Source organism: Grammomys surdaster, unplaced genomic scaffold (assembly GCF_004785775.1).
Source record: "Grammomys surdaster isolate TR1022 unplaced genomic scaffold, NIH_TR_1.0 242, whole genome shotgun sequence".
Classification (NCBI taxonomy): domain Eukaryota; kingdom Metazoa; phylum Chordata; class Mammalia; order Rodentia; family Muridae; genus Grammomys; species Grammomys surdaster.
The window spans coordinates 6,740,306-6,761,664 of NW_021604687.1; the positions used below are offsets into that span (position 1 = coordinate 6,740,306).

Sequence of the window (21,359 nt, forward strand, 5' to 3'; positions counted from 1 at the left end):
TTTTTTTTCTGGGACAGTCTTACTGTGTAGCTCTAACTAGCCTGGAGCTTGCTGTGTAGACCAGGCTGGCCTTGAACTCACAGAAATCTACCCGCCTCTGCTTCGCAAGGCTGGGGTTGAAGAAGGCATGCACCAGTACTCCCAGCTCAGAGGAAGCCTGATTAGATTCTGGCCAACATCTAAAGACACAGAAAAAGGAGAAGTCGGGCTTTTCTGAGTAATTCAGAAAAGCGGGCAGGCATAAGCCAGCTTCATGGCTGTATCCCCATAAGTGCCTGCACTAAGGAACAGCTATCTGGGAAGGAAAATTACATTATCTCAATAAAGGGATGGATTTTACTCCTGTTTCTTTACCGTGACTTAAGGTCAGCCTGTCTTCCTGAGGTCTGGGGTCTGCTAGAATGTCAGCTCTTCGCCTAGGCTAGAGGTTCCTTCTCTTGACCAGAAGGAAATAGCTTTTCCTTAATAGGCCTTCACTGGCGCCATAAGAACTTCAGAATGGGAGACAATGTTGGATACATCAAGAAATTGCACTGTTGCCTCTGAGGTCTCAGTCCATGAGGACAAGCTTTGAGAAGGAGGCGCACAGAGCTTCTGTGTGGTCTGAGGAATGAGCCACTGTAGCCTTACTTTTTGTTGTGTATAGAAAGCTGAAGTAAAAGAAATAGCAAGTTATAGGTAGATGATAGACAGACAGACGGATGGATGGATAGATAGATAGCGGAACATGATCAAATTAGGTGCTCCAAACATTCACCAAAATTGACTCTGAAAATCCCTCTATGCAGGCAGCTGGAGTGGCTGACTCAGATCCAGGGCAGAACAGACGGTCCCCTTGTGTGATAATTCCAAGTAGAAGAACAGACAGTAACAGATATGACATCATCAAATCAGGTGCTCACAACACGCAGCAGAAAACAACTGGGGAGGTTGAGGCAGTCAGTGGGAGTTCTCAGTGAACTTTCCACGCTGTCCTTCTTGGGGCTCAACTTCCTGCTTCTCCTTCCCACTGACAGCCCTTTTTATAAACAGTAGTAGTGCCCGTCAGAAATGGTTTACTTTTGAGCTGTTCTCGAGGACAAATGTTTTTATTCTTGGGCAGTTTTACTGTCTTCTTCTCTCCTTGTGTGTAGTTTGGGAGGCCCATCTATCCCCAGACAAGAGGCCTTGGGGCACATTTTAGACAAACATGCTTGGATCATCTGCTTCCAGAGCCAGCTTCTCAGCGAGCTCAGACAGCACATTGACCAAATCTAATGTACATCACAGAGCTAAAGAGCTGTATCACAGTCAGAGCTGAAACCTTCATGTAGTTGCTTGTAAGATGGGCTCACTGTGAACTGGTTACGAGTTCACCGAACACTCGTTAAAATGGAGACACATCCTGTTGAATTATCCCGAAAGACGAAGAAGGAGCCACACGCACAGACAAGCAGGAAACCTTCCCCATGCGCTTTATATTGATGATCAACCTGGCAGGATACAGAATCGTTGAGGAGGGAAGAGATTGACCTCTGGGTGTGTCTGTAAGGGAGCATCTTGGGTAGGGCTAACCGAGGTGGGGAGTCTTACACACTAAGTGTGTGCAGCACTGTTCCACAGACTGAACAAGAAGGGGAAAGTGAGCTACACATCACCAGCATTCATGTCTCTGTTATCTAACAGTGATGCACTCTGACCAGCTGCCTCGTGTTCCTGCTATTACCCTTTCTCTGCCATGGTGGACTCTTGAACTGGGACCCTAAGTAAAACATCCTTTAAGTTGCTTTTGTTAGTAACTTTCTGTTAGCAGCAGAAGGGGTAACCGAGGCATGCTTGCTACGTGCAGATGCGCCACCTACGATGGAACTGGTACAATCAGGTTAGTCTGCACTTGTGAGCCGGTGTAACTTGCCTGAAGGTGGCGGAGCAGTACGCCAGCGCGACAGTGCGATCTGATCGAAATGTCACTAAAGTGCAGCGCGATGACACCCTCAGACGTGCAAAAGTTCAGCGTTGTGGCATTCACAAGCCTCACTGGAAAGCCTCCGTGTGGGTCTAACCCAGCCAAGGGAAGGTGAATCAATGAGGATTTTTACAAAGGGAGGAGCTGATGTGTGAAAATGCCACCTTTAAAAACCGAATGAACACTGACAGAATCAACAGATGGGAAGAGGAGGAGGGTTGGTGAGACTGGATGGGAGATGAGAGGGTAGTAAGGGCGATGAATATCTAAACACATTATGTGCAAGTTTGCAAATGTCACAATGAGAGTCGTGTATAATACATGCTAATGAAGAACATTCAAAACGGATCAACACAAAGGCAACAGGACAGCAAAAGTCCCTAAAAGGCCAAGAAGGAGGTTAAGCCTGGGCAGGAAGTGTGGACACGAGATACCTGCTATGCGCTTCCCCCTTTACACTGTATGACTTTGGTCAGTCGGGAGAGCTCTTACTACACTTGCCACTGCCTTTGGGTGTAGACCTTTGAAATCGGCAAACCGGGAGAAAGAAAAATAACCAAGCAAGAACAGATCATTTTGGAGTGTAGACATGTAGCTGTGTGGTATGGCACCTGCTTTAGTATGTGTGAGTCTCTGTTTTGAATTCCAGCACACTCATGTACCTGGACACACACATAGACCATTGAGCAAAATCAAAAACAAAGGGAATGGCAATAAATTGTATAAAGATTAAAATAAAGGTAAGACTTAAGTCTCTTGCCCTAAGATGAAACCATCTTGATATTGGCTGAACAATTTAGTTAATAGTCTTTTATTAAGATTTAATTACATTTGGGGCATAGAGATAGCTTATAGGTTGAGCACTTACTGTTCTTCCAGAGAATGACGTTTGTATCCCTGCACCCATGTAGGTGGCTCTCAACTGCCATCTTCTTCTGGTTTCTGAGGGCACCTGCACACACTTGGTGCACATAAATTCACACAGGCACACAAGCATCCACATACATAGAAATTAGTTACATTTGACTTATTTTTTTTGTTTTTTTGTTTTGTTTTGTTTTTTGGTTTTTCAAGACAGGGTTTCTCTGTGTAGCCCTGGCTGTCCTGGAACTCACTCTGTAGACCAGGCTGGCCTCGAACTCAGAAATCCACCTGCCTCTGCCTCCCAAGTGCTGGGATTAAAGGTGTGCACCACCACGGCCCGGCTACATTTGACTTATTATGTGTATGTATGTGGGGTGTGTGTAGGATACCATAGTACCTGAGGAGGTCAGAGGACGCCCCTGTGGTAACTTGTTCTTTCCTTCTGTTATGTGTGTCCTGAGGATCAAATTTACGTTATCAGATAGACAGCAAGCATGTTTACTTACTGAGCCACCTCAGTAATAATAATAATAATACAGTTAAGCTGGTATTGGTTACTTGTAAGTCAGAATCATTCAGGAAGCAAAAGGGTGGTCAGAAATACACAGACAGGTTGAGAGCGATGGGTCAGAGGTAAAGAGCACTGGCTGCTTTCCTACAGGACCAAGGTTTCTAGCACCCACATGGTAGCTAACAGCTGTAACTCCAGTTCCAGGGCCTCTAATGCCCTCTTTTGGCCTCCATAAGCTCCAGGCATATGTGTGGTACACAGACATTGTCTTAGGGTTTACTGCTGTGATCAGACACCATGACCAAGGCAACTCTCATAAGGACAACATTTAGTTGGGGCTGGCTTACAGATTCAGAGGTTCATTCCATTATCATCATGGTAGAAAGCATGGCAGCACACAGGAAGCCATGATGCTGGGGAAAAAGCTAAGAGTTCTAAATCCACAGACAGCAGGGAGAGCGAACCACGGCCTGGCTTGAACTTTTGAAACCTCAAAGACACACTTCTTCCATCAAGGCCACACTGCCTAATCTTTCTCAAGTAGTGCCACTCCCTAATGACTAAGCATGCAAATCTATGCACTTATGAGGATCCTTTATACACAAACTACTGCATTTTCTTAATAGCCAGAGTTGATCACCAGTTCTTCCAGGCCAAGATTTTGCTATTGTTTCTTCCCTCATTGTGGCTTCATAGAGTAACAAACAAACAAACAAACAAACAAACTTATTCCTTTTGTTTTATGTTTTAGTGTTTTGCATGCATATATATATATATATATATATACACATATATATATATAACACATTCTTGGTGTCTACAGAGGTCAGATGAAGGTGTAGGATCTTCTGGAACTAGAGTTACACGTGATTGTTTTAACCGGGGTTTCTATTGCTTGAAGGGACACTATGACCATGGCAACTCTTAACAAGGAAAACATTTAATTGGAGCTGGCTTACAGTTTCAGAGGTTTAAGCCATTATTGTCACGGCAGAAAGTATGGCAGCATGCAGACAGACATGGTGCTGGAGAAAGAGCTGGCAGGTAGCAGGAAGAGCATTTGAAAATCCAAGGCCCGCCCCTAGTGATACACTTCCTCCAATGAAGCCACGCCTACTCCACCAAGGTCACATCTCCTAATACTGCCACTTTTTACAAGCCTATGGAGACCATTTTCATTCAAACCACTACAGTTGTGAACCACAGTTGGGTACTGAGAATTGAACCTGGGTCCTTTGCAAGAGCAGCAAATGTACTTACTTGTTGAGCCATGTCTCCAATCCCCTTATAAAGACTTAAAAGTCTTCCTTTGGTTCTAGGGAACTTTGGAAAAGAATGGAATTAGCTTATGTCTACCTCACCATTCAAACGGTTAAAACACAGTTTTAAAGATTAAACTATTGTCTTATAATATTGAGAATCTACAAAGGAGCAGTCCTTCACTATGTTGCATTTTCCAAATATAGAGGGGAAAAACGAGTACTTGGGCAGATAAATACAAATATACTAGGTACATGGGTCTGTCCTGCAGGTTTTACTGCTGCTCTTTTCTCTCTTAGTCAGTCTTCTGTTGCTATGATTTAAATGTAAAGGCACATTAAGTAGATTAAAAAATTAAACCAGGTCTAGTAGTGGACACCTTTAATCCCAGCATTTGAGAGCAAAGGCACTCAGATCTCTGTGGGTTCAAAGTCAGCCTGGTCTATGTAGTGAGTTCCAGGACAGCCAGGGCTACAGAGTGAGACCCTGTCTTAAAAAAAAAAACCCAGCAAATAAATTTAGGTAAAATTAATAATAAATTTGAACATATGGAACTCTTTGTTCCATAAACATACACTGTAGATTTTAATAAAGTAACCTAAGGAACATCTTAAAAACTGGTTGTGTATTTTCAGTGTAGTATGAGCATTAGGTATTATGTAAAAATATACCATTAAGAACAGGTGACAGTTTAATGCAGAATCTTATGGGGAGGTTAGAGTAGCTCTAGTTGAAATTTAGGGACTGAGGCGGGACTTTACAAGGCTCTCAGTCAAAAGAGCCTTCTTCAGGGTACAGTTGCAGAGCACCATATAAAGACGGGAAACAGTTTTAAGATGTAACATTTCCACTTTGGAACATAAAATAATTGAGCTTACATTGTCACCTTCTGCTCAAGACACATGGTTGTAGGAGGAATTTTGAGTACACAGAAGTATGTTCAGGCAGCTAATTCTCCTGACTTAGCAGAATTAAGCCTCCATGTGCTGTGAAGAGATAGTGGCATTTCCAAGGAAGAGGGAGAGTCTGTTCTAGGAGTGTTTAAAACGTATGGGGCAGATAAGGATACAGTGCAGTTATAGAGGAGATGGAAGGATTAGGATAGAAAGCAGAGCTGGGCGTAGGAGAGGACCTCAGTGGATACTGTTTTCTTTTTTGAGACATGGTCTCATTATGTAGACCTTGCTGGCTTGGAACTCACTGTGTAGACCAGTTTGGCCTGGATCTCTCAAGCTCTGCCTCTGCCCTCTGAGTGCCAGTACGAAAGGCATGTCCCGCCACACCCAGCCCGTCAGTGAATACCTTTGATTTTGAACCTGGAAGGGACCTTCTTCAGAAAGCAGAGGTGTAACATTGGCATGTCTTCCCGAAGCTGTGGAGCGTGCGCCATCCTTACCTTCTCCCTTCTGCCTTTCCAGATTTCCATGTGGGGCTTCTCAGGCCAAGGAACATGGAAGGTCATATTGAATGAGCCTAGATAAGTTAGTTTATGATTCTGAGAGTGATGTCTGTCTCTTCCATTCCTGCTGGCTTTTGAACGGAGGTATTCAGACTCAGAACCAAGGGCTTTTAATGCAAAAGACTAACCTGTTTCTTTCTTCCTTTGTTTGTTTGTTTCTTTCTTCCTCTATCTGCCATCCTTTTCTGAGTCAAGGACTCACTTTAAGTCTGGTCTGGAATTTATTGTTAAGCCCAGGCTGCACCTGAGTGTTGATTATAAGCATGACCTATTTTATCCAGTGAAAGTTGATGGTTGTACATGCTTCTAGCATGTTTGGGAAAGCCAGGTTAGCATAGTTTTTTCTATGATATTCAAAGCGTATTATATGACACCAGAGATATAATACAGAATCCAGTATGTGGGGGGACTTTCAAAGTAGAAACATAATGAAGGAGCTTTAAGGAAAAGATGTAGATAAGGTCGCCTAGCCTGTGTAAGTAATTATAGTTCAGAAAATGTATGTTTCCATGTGCTGCATGCATGCTGGTGGTTCCAAGGTTTATGTTAGTGTGGGCGGTGATAGCTACCTTTATGATGGGTTTGTATAAGTATGGTCCATGATATTCACACACATGACAAAGTCCCCTGATAGTGCATTCTTAGGCTGTATTCTCTGCTAAGTGACTCATGACTGTATAACTCAAGGACAGCAAAACCGAGGAAGTTAATATATGCAAGCAGATGTTAACAGCGGTGTGTAAAGAGTGCACAAAAATTGGTCTGTAGACACTAAGTTCTGTTGAAAACTGTGTCTCAGTTAGGGAAGGAAGTATATAACGAATACTGTCAGTAGTAAAGATGATATCAACGAGGAGATCATGTGTGCTTTTTGAATTAGGAAACAGTTCCAAATGATAAGTCTAAGATTGAGGTTGAGGTAGTGGTTTCGGATGACGAAATGAGTACAGTGAACAGATTATTTTCCCTCAGTCTCGTGACCGGTTCTAAGCCTTGACCTCAGTTTCGAGGTGCTGTGAAACTGCCTCACGTCACAACCATGTACTATTTGCAGTTACATCAGGTATATTAGGTATCTGTTTATGATAGTAACGGCAAACACTCCTTTGGATTGCGGGTTACCATCTTATTGAATGGATGTAACTATCCAGTGTGCGCTGTTTTGTAGTTTTGTCTTGCTGTTGTTATAGTACCGCAATGAACCTTTGTGTGTGTGTGTGTGTGTGTGTGTGTGTGTGTGTGTGTGTGTGTGCGTGCGGGTGCCCGCGTGTCTTTGCATGTAGAATGCTCTTATGTCAAATTCCTGGACACTTACTGGATGTATAATAGGTTCTATACGCTGAACATTTGGATAGATAAAGTTCATCAGCGTCTGATCACCACTACTGTGGACCCTACCCCCAGCTTCAATATTAACCACATTTGAATGGCTTGTAATACATTTCAAGATGGATTCAGTGACATTTGATGTTTATTTTAAAAAATGCCAAGTCTTCCTGCAGTAGGATGCATCAGTGTCCACTTGTGTGTATGGAGAGGTCTTCACACATGTAGTTCCATGTTAAGACTGGTGCTCTGTGGCTGAGGGATTCTGAGTGAGATCTTTTCATTCAGCAGCTGTTCTTGGGGATGTTTGTCTATTTAGTGACTGTCATTTTATTGAATTCCTTGTTGCTTTTTGCTTGTTACTTAATTTTCTCAGGTATTGTATAATTCTATAATGTATAATATATACTATAATACATAAACATAACATATATTACATATATAATAACATATAATATATTCTATAATTTTATGATAGAATATAAAATATGATTATATAATTACAATTCTATAATAATTACAAAGTATAATATAATTATAGAATACATTATATAATAATTACTTGTAGATTATTTTTGTAAGGATGCCTCTGAGGTTTAGAGTACTCTTCTAGAGGTCTCAGGTTTGGTTCCCAGCATCCATATGGCTGTAACTTTAGTTCCATGGGATTCGATGCCCTTTTCTGACCTCTGCAGGAACTGTATGTCCGTGGTGCATAAACGTACGTGCAGGCAAAACACTTGTACGTGTTTAATAAACACAAATAAATTCTAAGAAATGTTTCTGTTTCCTCTTCTCTAACATGTATTTGTTAGATGGTTTTTGGTTTCTTATGTGATCTGCAGTATAAATTTTTCCCAGACAAGCTGTAGTTTTCTTGGCTGACCCTTGGCTTCCGTAGAGGAGTCTCTAGACTTCTTTAGTTAGAGGAAGTCGTAGTTTGAGAGATTCACAGCTCTAGTCACCTTGTGTCTTAGAGTTTTATTACTGTGAAGGGATGTCATGATGATGGGAACTCTTATAATGGCAAGCATGGCTGGCTCACACTTTCAGAGGTTCAGTTCATTATCATCATAGTGGGAAGCATGGCAGTGTGCAGGCAGACGTGCTGGAGAGGTGCCTGAGAGTTCTACATCTGGATTTGCAGGCCGTAGGGAGTGATTGACATACTGGAGCATCTTGAGACCTCAAAGCCCATCCCTAGTGATGCACTCCTTCTAACAAAGCCACACCTACTCCAACAAGGCCACACCTTCTACTAGTGCCACTCCATATGGGCCTATGGGGGCCATTTTTATTCAGACTACTACATTCTACTCTCTAGTCCCCATAGGCTTATAGACATCATAATGCAAAATACATTTTATTCCAACCTCAAAAGTTCTCATAGTCTATCACAATTCTCAAACTTGTTTAAAAGTTTAGAGTCTCTTTTGAGCTTAAGGCAATCTCTTAACTGTCATCCTCTGTAAAATTGAAATAAAAAAGCAGATCCCATACTTCTAACATATAATGTCACAGGGTGTACATTACTATTCCAAAAGGGAGCAAAGTGACGAACTACTGTCCCAAAGCAAAGCTGAAAACCAGCTGGACAAACTCCAAACTCTGCATCTCGTGTCTGATGTCAAAGCACTCTTCAGATCTCTAACTCCTTTCCGTTTTGTTGACTGCAACACACTTCTTTCTCCAGAGCTGGTTCCACTCCCTGTTAGCAGCTTTCCTCAGCAGCTATCCCATGGCTCTGGCATCTCTAACAACTTGGGGTCTCCAAGGCAATCCAGGCTTCATTTTCACGGTTTTACACAATGGCCTCTAGGCCTCCATGCAGGGACACCCCTGACACATGTCTGTCACAATAGACTTCCTTAGCCATAGAGGGAGACTTATAACCCTTTTCTTGTAACTTTGACTCTAAAGCCAGATCCACATGGCCGAAGTGTCATCTTTATCAGCTTTCTGTTTTTGATGTTTTCCTTCACTGCCTGAGCTTGGCTGTCCTAAAACTCAATCCCTAGACCAGGCTGGCCTCAAACTCAGAGAATTGACTGTGCCATCTGCCGCTGTGTACCACCACACCAGGTCCTAAACTTTTCTTTAATTTCTTTTCACAAGTTGAAATCTTAGCTGGGTGGGATCTTTCCCTGAGGTCAGCACTCCCTTTATTTTATTTAACATTAGAATTTTCTTTAATCTGTTTATCTCCTTGAACACAGGACTTAGCGTCATTCTACTTCTCAGTGCCCCCTTTCTCCTTGAGCTGTACGCTTTGCATTGTTCTTGTTTAGTCTGCTCCTTTTTCACTGTATATCTTAAGAGTCAAAACCAATGATCACACGACAGAGTCAATACTAGACTGTTTTGAAATTTGCTCTGCTGGCACAGTGAATCCCCACAGCCCTTCAATTTAACCTCAGGCAGACTTTTTGAAGAAGGACAAAAAGCCGCCACATTCTCTGCCAGAATATCACAAGAATGATCTCTAGGCCGTATAGTGATATTCTTCTCTGTGACCTCTTGATCCAGGCCCCCACAGTTCAAGCCACCCTCAGCACCACTGTCTTCCATGTTCCTCATCGTATGGCCAGTTAAGCCCCACTCAAAGTGTTCAACGGGTTTTCTAAACAAAGTCCCAAAGTCCACATTCCTCCCAACATAAGCACAGCCGGGCCTATCAATCACATCCATATCCCACTCCCAGTACCACGTTCTATTTTAGGGTTTCATTGCTATGAAGAGACACCGTGACCACAGCAACCCTTACGAAAGACAACATTTAATTGGAGCTGGCTTACAGTTTCAGAGTTTCAGTCCATTGTCATGGAGGGAAGCATGGTGGCACAGAGGCAGACATGGTGCTGGAGAGGTAGCTGAGAGCTTTTCACCTGGATCCACAGGCACAGGGAGAGACTGCCACATTGGATGTTTTGTGGAGTAGGTGGCGAGCGAATAAGTTGGCTGGTTAAAAACCACACAGAGTTAGACTTGATGATCTAGTGATACCTGGCTTACTTATTGACTCACTAAGCTTTTAACCCGCGGGTCAGTGACTCAGTTCATCAGAGCATGACTCCATAATGACATCAGGTCATGCCGGGGATGAGTTGGCGGTGTCTCACTGGGGCCTTGTTGCTGTTTTCCTGCCTCAGCTTCCCTGCTGTGGGGATTATAGGCTGAGCCACCATACAGTGCTGGTCTTGGTTTCTCAAGTTCAGTCTGTGTTACCTTCATTCTCTAAAGGCTCCAGGCTCTGGGTGCCTAGAAACTTACTCTACTGTGGGCCTGTGATCCTGACATGGGAGACTATGGATTCACTTTGTTACTGGTTCCTGTGCCCAGATCTGAAGTGTGTAGACTTGTAGGGGCTTCAGATGGGCCTTGTCCTGTAGGACCCAGGCATCTCAGGGTCTGGCCTTGCCCTCTCCTGTGGTCTGAAGAACTCACACCCCATGGAGGTTGGACAATAGGTATGGAATAAAGGCAGCCAGCGTGTGTGTCTTACTTGATATGCTTTAGAAAATACCAAAGCCAGCATATGGTAAAATACATTTGTAAAAAAAAAATCATAAAATTAAGATTTATAAATTTCAAGTGGAGGCATTTAATATCAAACACCTTGAAATAATCTGTAAATTAGAACAAATTCATTGTTCCTTTGTAGTCCCAGGAAGCGTTTTATCCACTATAAGCAAAGCTAAAGCTGGCTGCACCGGGTGCTGTGATTAGTGGTGATCAGCTGAGATGGGATCCTCGGGCTCCTCAAGCTCCTGAGACGGCTTTTCCGTGTACCCTTCCAGCAGATGGTCTGAGTGATGTTTTACCCTCCTCTCCTTCATATTTAGGAGATTATCGAATGCTTTTGGAACAGAAAGTAGTATTCTGGCAGTTGTTTTCGTAAAGGCTTTTGGAATCTACCAGAGTATCTTGACAGAAAATGGGCTTCTTTCTCCTGTATCGAGATGATGATCCTCAGGGGATGGCAGGAGCCGTGTCTAGACATATGCCATGGCATTTTAAGAAAATTACGTAGTCAATCCAAAAGTTTAGGAAGTGAGGAGGTAAGTCTTTTGCACAGAGCCCACGCTGGAATTAGCTGCAACTTAGACTTGGGTTCTCTTCTGCGCTTCCCCAGCTTTGTAGTCTGGGCAGTTTGCAGCGCCCCAATTCTCCTATCTGCAAAACTGGGACAACTGTGTCTTCTTTGTGAAGGTCAGAAGAATGTGACAGCTCGGTGAGAGTCAGGGGTCGGAGGCACAGACACGAGTATTATTCATGCTTCTGTTCTGGACCGACAAGCCAATGTTGTAAGCTACTACTTTCAAATGATTCTCAGAGAGCACAATTTGTTTTTCCTCTCTATTTTTTTTTTCTTTTTTAACTTCAAGGGAGTATTCTAGGCTTGTTGTGCTTATAATGAAAGACGTGAGTGGGGTGTGGTCTCGAGCATTGCCATCTAAACCTGTGTTGATGACTTTGTGCTTTTAGGTATACCAAGCTTGGCTACGCAGGCAACACTGAGCCACAGTTCATTATTCCGTCATGTAAGTAAAGCTCTTCCTTGGGTTCTAAAGGCTTGTGTTTCTCAGCATTTTAAAGCATCCCAGTTCTGTGTATCAGGTTGTCATAATGTTTTTAGTGTCTTCTTTTAGACCATCACCCACTTCCTGGGAAGGGCTGCTTAACTCTGAGCATCGCTGTGGGAGGTGGTTGTCACCTGGACCTCATTAGCAGCACACAGGTCCTCCATCCCTTCAACTCTTTGTTGTTGGCTTTCTGGTTTCACCTCGGGAGGCTTCGAGGGGTCGGTCTTTCATTGTTTTCTGAGTGTCTGGAACTGTCCCTCTGGTTCCTAAGACTCATCTGTAATTGTAAGGAAGCACAGTTTGGCCCTGTCTGTGTCTATGGCACGGCACCTGTTACTGTTGAAACACTTTTTGTTTGTTTGTTTGTTTGTTTGTTTGTGAGAGGTCTATGATTGCCCTTGCCATACCATTCAGAATGTTCTGTTTGTTTAGCATCAGTCAAGGGTGGTGCACTTAGGTGCCATGCCTTGGACATGAGCTCACTCTACCTGTTCTTTATTGCCCATAGGCATCTCTCCAGAGGGCTAGTCAGCCTTTAGAGATGGCCTTCTCTGGTTTGAATCCCAGAGACATTTTGCCCAAGGGAAAGGAGAGTAAACCTGTTTGTTGCTGCTGAGATCCTAGGACCCAGCTCAGAAGGAGAGCTTGGATACAGTGTATTCAGGTCAAAGCCAAAGCCTTTCTGTGGTTAGTGTGAGCATCGGATCACTAGACAGCACACAGCAGATTCCTTGAGGAGATCCGAGCCACAAGCTCCAGTTCTGTGCCTGAGTGAGAGCTCTGGCTTCCCTGGGGCGTGTAGGTGCCACATGTGGGGTATGCCTGGTGATGGGTGTCATTGGTCTGCTGTGTCCTCATTTTAAATTCATAAAGTAGAGTGTTGTCTGATAAGGATGCCTAATGAATAACAGACTGGGGGACTTAGTCACCAGAGTCATATCACAATTCTGAAAGTCCAGAGTCCAAGTTCAAGTGCACATCTGGCGGTACATCTTTTCCTGGACTTATGGAGGGGCTGTCTTCTTCCCCATTGTGCTATCATGTCACCTTTGCTCTGTGCGAGCATGTGTGATTGTGAGAGAACTGGTGTCCCTTCCTATCATGCTACCACTCAAATTTCCTGCCCTTGTAACCTTTGAAAATTCACTATGTTCATAAAAGTCCTATCTCCAAATCCAGCAATAATGGAAGCTGGGCTTCTTTCTGTGGAGGCTTAGTTAGGCCCATGACCTCTGACCGCTCCATGACCTCTGACATCTGTACAGTGATCAGCTACTGAACTTCATCAGGAGGAGTGGTCGTTGCATGCTGTGTTGGCAAATAGGGGTTTCTCAGTTTTTACAAAGCAGAGATTAGATTTTTTAACCTCATTAAGTGCCTCATCTAGGAAGGAAAGGACTGACTGTGCTCCCTTTGCTTTGCTGCCATCTGAAACTCAGCAGCGCTCACTCGGTGGGCTGCACCACTTAACTTGTCCTCATTCATAGAGGGAATTGAAACCTGATTTTAGCAGGAGTCACTGTCAAAAGGCAGGCGAGCCCTCAGACTGGGGCTGTGAGAAGCTCGGCCATGACAACAGCTAGAAGAGAATAAAGATTTCAGAGAATGGGGAGTCAGAGGGTGGGAATGTTAAACATTTACCTGTTTAACATTTTACTTGTTTGTTTTTATGTGTATGGGTGTTTTGCCTGCATGTATATCTATATACCACATGCATGCAGTGCCTGCAGTGGCCAGAAGAGGGCGTTGGATCCTCTGGGACTGGAGTTACAGATGGTTTTGAGCCACTGTGTGGGTGCTGGGAATTGAACCCAGGTTCTCTGAAAGAGGGGACCTGCTCTCAAGTCCTGAGCCATCTTTTCGTTCTTATCTTTTTATTTTGTAATTTATATGTGTATGTGGTACGTGTGCGCATGTGTGCATGCACTTGTGCGTTAGTGAAGATCCCTGCACACAGTCCAGAAGAGGACATCAAGTCCCTGGATTTATAGGCAGTTCTGCGCCATCTGAGAGGGGAGCTAGGAGACAAATTCAAGTCCTCTGCAGGAGTGGATGTGCTCTTCACCATGGGGCCATCTCTCCAGCCCCAAACGACGATACTGTTAGCGGCGATTCTTATGGGAGAAGCTTTGCCAGAAACACAGTTGCAGGTGTTAGGGCAGATGTGTGGGTGTTGAGGTAGGCGCAGGCCTTCAGTCACCCTGGGCCACTCACCCATTGCTCGGTTCTGTGCCCTGAGCTTTTCTGTTCGTAGAGGTCTCATTTACAAGACCGGTTTGAGGATGTGTGTGCTGAAGTGGCTTCAGGAGAGAGGAGTCTGGAGCTTCCCCCGGCATGCACCAGACCCATGTCCCATAGCGCAGGAGAGAGGGAAAGAAGAGCAGAGCGGAGTGGGGTGGGGGGTGGAGTAGGGAGGGGGGTGGTGGAGAAGCGGAAGCTGAGCTCCATGCAGCGCTGCAGGAGACAGTGTTGAAGTTTGGAGAAGAGTCATGTGATAAAGACTGGATTGTCTTTCTAGGGAACCTCGTTTTGCACAACAGGAATGCTTACAGGCTCCGGAGGGCTTCCTTCAGGGCCTGGCTGCTAGAACTGTACTGGGAGTACAACTGTCCAGACTGTTAGGAGATCTGTCCAGGCCTCACTTGTGTCGTTCTGTTGAAGATTTTGTGTAGACTTGGCCTCACTGTTTGGAGGAAGTTTATTCTTTTTTTTTCCCCCTATTTTTGTTTTGAGGTTGTTGGAGACATTGGGAGCTGAGGACAGAGTGTGGTGAGCACAGCAGTAACGAGGGCAGAGGAATGGGGAATGTGGGGGTGGGTGGGGGCGTTCCCTGTGCTCGCTGCATCCTGGGGTTGTTGCCAGCGGTTCAGACTAGGTGAGTTCTGGGATGACGGCTTGTCCACAGAGGGGCCTGAGGCCGCATTTGTTGCTGTTCTTGTGTGTGTGTGTGTGTGTGTGTGTGTTTGTTTGTTTTGTTTTGTTTTTATCGAGACAGGATTTCTCTGTGTAGCCCTGGCTGTCCTGGAACTCACTCTGTAGTCCAGGCCAGCCTCGAACTCAGAAATCCACCTGCCTCTGCCTCCCAAGTGCTGGAATTAAAGGCGTGCGCCACCACCTCCCGTTGCTGTTCCTTCTTGAGACTAATCTTACTGTATAACCCTGGCTGACACAGAACTCTCCATGTAGACCAGGCTGGCCTCTAACTCACATAGCTTTACCTGCCTCTGCTTCCCCGACTGCTGAAATTAAAGGTGTGTGCCCCCACTCCTGGCCTGGGTTTTTTTTTTTTAATAACTAAATGAAATTAAATATAGCCTTAATATTTTGGCTTGGTTAATAAAATGCAAAAGAAAATATAGTAACGTTCCCTGGACCCCACCTACAAAAGCACACTAACGTTTCATCTTCATGTCAGAGCAAACACGTACAGTCAGGCGTTACACAAGGCAGCGCTGGCCAGCGCTGGCCAGCGGGCGCGTGACACAGGCCTTGGAACGTTTTAGTTGGTATAAGTGTACCTGCTTGCTATGCCATCACCTGAAGGAAGGTTCTCAGATGTCAGCTGTCTGTGACTGACACCCTTCTGGCTGAACCCCAGCCCTTCCTTCCTGTTCTTTCCTCCGGTGGATATTTTCTGCCTAGGTTTCTAGCGTTACGTTTCAGCTTTACATCCTAGGTATAAAGGTCCACTGTGCTGTGAATTTTTAAAGCAATTTTCTACAACATTTCAGCATTATCTTAAAAAAACCAAACTCTTCAATGTTGTCTTTAGTATCTATCACTGCTAGTGTATGCAGGTCTAAAGCCGAGTCTGGTGTGTGTATAAAACTCAGTCTCCTTTTGCAGACCAGTTCTTAAACTCACGACCCTCTTGCCTCAGCTTCCCTGTGCTGGGATTACAGACGTAGGTCATTACATCCAGCTAATATTTTAGCAACATGAATATTCCCCAGTTTCCTATTAGGCAAAACAGTGTAGCGAATATCTCCTATGCACGTGCCCGTCTTCCTGAGCAGGGATTTGAGCAGCTCTGGTTGTGTGGCAGCCATGCAGCTGTCTGTCTTCTCAGGAGTCCAGTCTTCCCTCTGTTAGCCTCAAGTTCAGTGAATGTAATGTTACCTGGCTTTTAGAGTCTTATTTCTCTGATTATTGGTAAAGCTGAACATTGTTTATTAGCTGCTCCTGCTTTTTTGTCCATTTTTAAAATTGCATCTTTGGTAAGTTTTGGTGTCGTGGGGACACTAAGCATTATGTACTGGTTTGTTACAGCTATTGTTCCTCTTCTGGTGACTGTTTATTTTTGTGGTGTTTGTGTGTACTAACCACTGAGCTACATTCCTGGTACACTGTGAGACTCTTAAACTGATTTTTTTTTTTTCATCTAGAAATTTTAAATTTTGCCGGGCAGTGGTGGCGCATGCCTTTAATCCCAGCACTTGGGAGGCAGAGGCAGGCAGATTTCTGAGTTTGAAGCCAGCCTGGTCTACCGAGTGAGTTCCAGGACAGCCCAGCCAAGGCTACACAGAGAAACCCTGTCTCGAAAAACCAAAAAAAAAAAAAAAAAGAAATTTTAAATTTTGGTAGAGTTTCAGCTTGTCATGTCTCTATTTTTAAAAGTGCACTCCCATTCCAAAGAACTCATAAGGAGTTGTGTATTTTCTGAGTTAAGTTTTGAATATTCATGAAAGATAGCTAGCTGATTTTATTTCCAAGTCTAAGCCAGTTGCCCCCGCACCAGTGATGACAAGTGCACTCCCGTGTGACACTCCTTTTCTGTCACACCAAGGTCACACTTAGGCTTGGGAATTTTGTTCTGGAGACAGGATTTGTTTTACCAGATCGCTCAGAACTGTTAATCTTCTGCCTCAGCCTCCAGAGTGCTGGGATTACAGATGTGAGCCACCGGGCTGGCTCATTTGGTCTTTATTTTCTTCATTGATGTGTTTGTCTGGCTCTGCTTCAGGGATGCAGTCTGAATCCCACTGTTTCGTTGTACAGTTTTCTCTAGTGGGTTTGATGGTTTCTCTTTCTTCCTGTCTCTCTTTCTTTCTTTCCTTCTTTCTTTTTTGAATGATTTGGCTCTTCCTCTATACTGTAAATTTTAGAATCAGTTAGATAATTATAAAAACTACGAGGAGGACTTGATTTGAGATACTCTTTTTAAAGACTAATTTAAGATTTTTACATTTAATTGATATTCATGGATAAGAATTGCATGTTCAGTTCCTGTTCCTGAAGGCAGAATGGGCGTTGCCATTGTTCATTCATGTCTTGTGAGTTTTTCAGTAAAAGTTTTATCTTCTTTAAATTCCTCCACATGCTTTTTTTGTTAGATTTATTTTTTTAGCACTTTTTATGTTTTATTGTGTGTGAATTTATTTTTAAAATTAAGCTTCCTAATTAGTTCTTGCTAGCCACATAACCACACTCTCGGGGCCGGAGCAGCTGAGAGTGTGTACTGCTCCTTCCAAGGATCTGAGTTCAGTTCCCAGTTCTCATGTTAGGCAGTTCACAATTACCAGTAAGTCCAGCTTTAGGGAATCCTATGCCCTCTTCTGGACTCTGTGCATCTGCATACACACATGCATATTCCTACATACAAATGCAGACATACATGCGTAACTTGAAATAAAATAAATCATAAAAAAATAACATGTTTGAGACTTGTAAGTTATTTTTGCATGTAGCAACATTTGTTTGATAGTCTGCAGATAAACCCTCCCCTCCCTTTCATCCTCTCTCCCTTCCTCCCTCTCCCCTGGCCCTGTTTTTGTGGTATATGTACTATGTGGGTGTGAGCACCTATGAATGTCTGTGGACGAAGAGGCAAGAGGTTGATATTGGTGTCTTTGCTCATTGCTCTGCACCTTAATTTTTGAGACAGTATCATTCTTTTACCTTAGAGCTTTTCAACTGTGTGAGGCTGCCTCCTGTTTCTGCCTGCCCAGCACTGAGACTCTGGATACCTAAGTCTCTGCTCGGGCTTCACATGGATGCTGGAGATCTAAACTCAGGTTCTGTTGCTTGCACAGTCAGCACCTTACTGATCGGGCCATCTCCCAGCTCCATCTGCAGGCAGGCCATTGTATTGCTTGCAAGTAATGGTTATGTTTGGTTTCTAATCCTGGTCTAAATTTTGCTTCCTTATTGTGGCTGTTTGTGTTTGCTTGTTCTTTTGGGACATTTATTTATTAGTGTATGTGGGGTGCACATGCCATGGTATGCATGTGGAGATAGAGAACAACTTCCAAGAGTCAGTTCTCTTCTTCGGTCATGTGGGTCCCAGGGATGAAACTCAGGTCATCAGGCTTGCTGGCATCTTCTCTGGCCAAGCCATCCTTGGGGCTTGCCGTCTTTGGGGGCTGTTATGTTGGCTAGAACTTCTATTAAAACAGTAATTAGAACTGAGACTAGCAGGTACTTTTGTCTTACTGACTTTACAGAGAGTACAGTTTTAGCGTTTCATTAGTGGTTCTATATAGGTTCTTATGGCTGTGCCATTTCAGGTTTAAATAATGCCCTAAGAGCTGTGTCCAGTGACACATGCCTGGAATGGGCCCTTGAGAGGCAGAGGCAGGAGAACCAGGGAAGTTTGTCTTCTTCATGTTGATTATATTCCAATGTTTTTTCTGAACAGAAAACTTAAGACAATGATTTTAACTAATAAGACACGATGTATTCTAGACACTTACTTTTCTTTCTTTCTTTCTTTCTTTCTTTCTTTCTTTCTTTCTTTCTTTCTTTCTTTCTTTCTTTCTTTCTTTCTTTCTCTCTTTTTTTGGTTTTTCGAGACAGGGTTTCTCTGTGTAGCCCTGGCTGGGCTGTCCTGGAACTCATTCTGTAGACCAGGCTGGCCTCAAACTCAGAAATCTGCCTGCCTCTGCCTCCCAAGTGCTGGGATTAAAGGTGTGCGCCACCACCGCCCGGCTTACTTGTTTTCTGAAGGCAGTTGTTTATTATAAATTTGACTCCTACAGTTCTGCTGTGATGGTTTGACATTCGTAGTATTTCCTACTATTTTATCTTCACTCCAAACATGCTAAACAAAGAGTTACTCTGTGTACTTGAAGCCTTACTTTAAGGAAACACTCCTTGACTACATAAAACACACATACAGAACATGTCTTTTAATATTTGCAGAACATAAGAAGTCTGTTTGTACAAAAATGAGACCGATTTTTACTGTGCAACTTTCCTCAGGGGAAACAAAACCCAAAAGAGAAGTAACAACAAACTAGATACAAAGAAACAGTCTGGGAGCCGGACAGGATAACCCAGCACTGTAATCCAATCAGGAGGCTGAGGCAGAAGGATGGAGACCTTGAGCCAGCCTGGACCACACAGCAAGAAGAGTCTGTCTCAAAAGCCAAAGCCAGCCAAACAGTAAAATCCTATTCTGCTCCAGGGAGCTGACTTTGATACAATGGGTGTGCACAGTTCTTTGACTGAAGCTTCTCCTGAAGAGTGTTCTGGTCTTGTTCTAGGGCCCTTGTTTGGTAATGTAATACCTGTGCCATCTCTATCTGATCTAGCAGTTGTTTTATTTAAGTTGATGTTTCTGATTCTTGCTATATGGTTTATCTAGATTCTTTATCTTGTTTTAAGGGGGGATGCCTCTTTGTTTCTGGCAGTTTGGGGCCAAAGTGCAGGGCTTCCACTTGGCCCTTTTGGACACCTAGTTGGGAAGGTTCTGTGTTAGTGCTAGGTGCTATGTTAGTGCCAGGTGAGGAGGAGGTCAGGGCTCTGTGGGTGCTGCGGTAGCTGGGTGACCTAGGTTAGACAAGAGCTCTACCATTGAGCCTCATCTCCAGCTCAAGCTTGTGTGTCTTTATTGCTTTGCTTGGATTCTATTGCCTGCCATATAATTATGAAAGTAAGTACCATCTCTCTCTCCCGCCTCTCCATTCCCCCTCTTCCTCTCTGCCACCAAAACTTAGCTCTGTTAGACCTGGGCTCAGAGCAGGGAGGGATAAGATTTACTTTACTGTCATTTAAATTTCTGTTTGTCCTCCTTTATTTCCCTGTTAAGTCTTAGGCCCTTTGAGGGATGGGATGGGGATATGGCTTTCTTTTTCTTTTGCTTCACGCTTTGCCCCCAGATTCTTGGCAGACTCGAGCAATGTCATGAATTGTAGGGTCTTTTTACTCCTCACCACCTCATGTTCTGTACTACTGGCTTGACAGTTTAATTGGAAATTTATACATAATTAAGCTTGTTCTTGTCAGACGATAAAATAACTCTATCTTTTCCCCTTTTTAAAGAAAAATTTTTATGTGTGCGGGTATCTTGTTTGCTCATATATCTGTGTACCATGTTCATTTCTTGCCCACAGAGGTCAGAAGAGGGCGCCAGATTGCCCTGGGACTCTAGTAACAGGTGGTTGTGAGCCAACTGGTGCTGGGATTAGAACCCAGGTCTTCTGTGAGAGCTGCAAGCACCCTTAACCACTGAGTCATCTCTCCAGGCCCTTCTTGTATCTTTCTCTTTCACTGTTACTTCATGATGTTCTTCTCAGGAAAAAAAAAAGACATCCCATTCACTCTTAAAATGCTGCTTTAATTCTGCCTCTGTAATAATTTGAGTGTGTCAAAATCTACCTTTAGAAATAATTTATGTGTATACTTGTTTTGGAATAATGTTTTACATTATTATTATTATTATTATTATTATTAGTGTGTGTGTGTGTACTTGTGGTATAGTGTGCACAGAGGTCAGAGGTCAAGCTGCTGGTGTCAGTTTTTTCCTTCTACCCATTGGTCCCAGAGGTTGACCTCATGCCATCAGGCTTGGTGGCAAGTGCCTTTACCCCTGAGCCATCATGTCAACCCTGGAATAATTTTTAAGATGAATTTACTGCAAAGCTTGTATCTTACAATTCCAGATAGATGTGCAGTTGGATTTATTTTAAACATCCCTCTGTGGAAGTAGTGGGATGTCCTGGGCTGCCTACGGCATAGGATGATAGGTTGACACAAAGTTACAAACTCAACTTAACTCAGCTATGCAGTTCTTAACCGTGAGCTTTGTGTTGCAATGCTAAAAGCTGGACACAACCTGCTAGCATACAAACATTTGAATTTTGTTCTGTTATCTTCCCTCCCACCCCCATAATTGAAAAGCAAATATGCTTAATAGCTAAAGAGAACAGCCACTGTGATCCTTCCGCCCAGGGACAGCTGTGCCCAGCTTTGACAGTCTCAGGCCCACACACGGGGTGGTCTGTAAGTGACTGAAATGGAGCTTGTGGTTCTGAAAGGCCACATGGTAACTCTGTGTGAGGCTTTGATACAGTTTCACCACCTCTGACTTCAGATGAGTTAGGCCACCTGAGTGTGCCTCGTTGATACAGTTTCATCACCTCTGACTTCAGATGAGTTAGGCCACCTGAGTGTGACTTGTTGATACAGTTT

At 43.7% G+C, this 21,359-nt stretch overlaps 1 protein-coding gene across 2 annotated transcripts in view; it reads left to right on the forward strand.

Annotated features, from left to right (window-relative positions):
• Positions 1-21,359, forward strand: part of Actr3b (actin related protein 3B) — a 93,465-nt gene that overhangs the window by 35,197 nt on the left and 36,909 nt on the right. The window contains exon 2 of one of the 2 annotated variants that reach the window (XM_028774686.1): positions 11,851-11,906. The exons of the other annotated variant lie outside the window; for it this stretch is intronic. Coding sequence (XP_028630519.1) covers positions 11,851-11,906 — 56 coding nt within the window. The remainder of the gene's footprint in view (positions 1-11,850; positions 11,907-21,359) is intronic. 2 annotated transcript variants of the gene reach the window in all.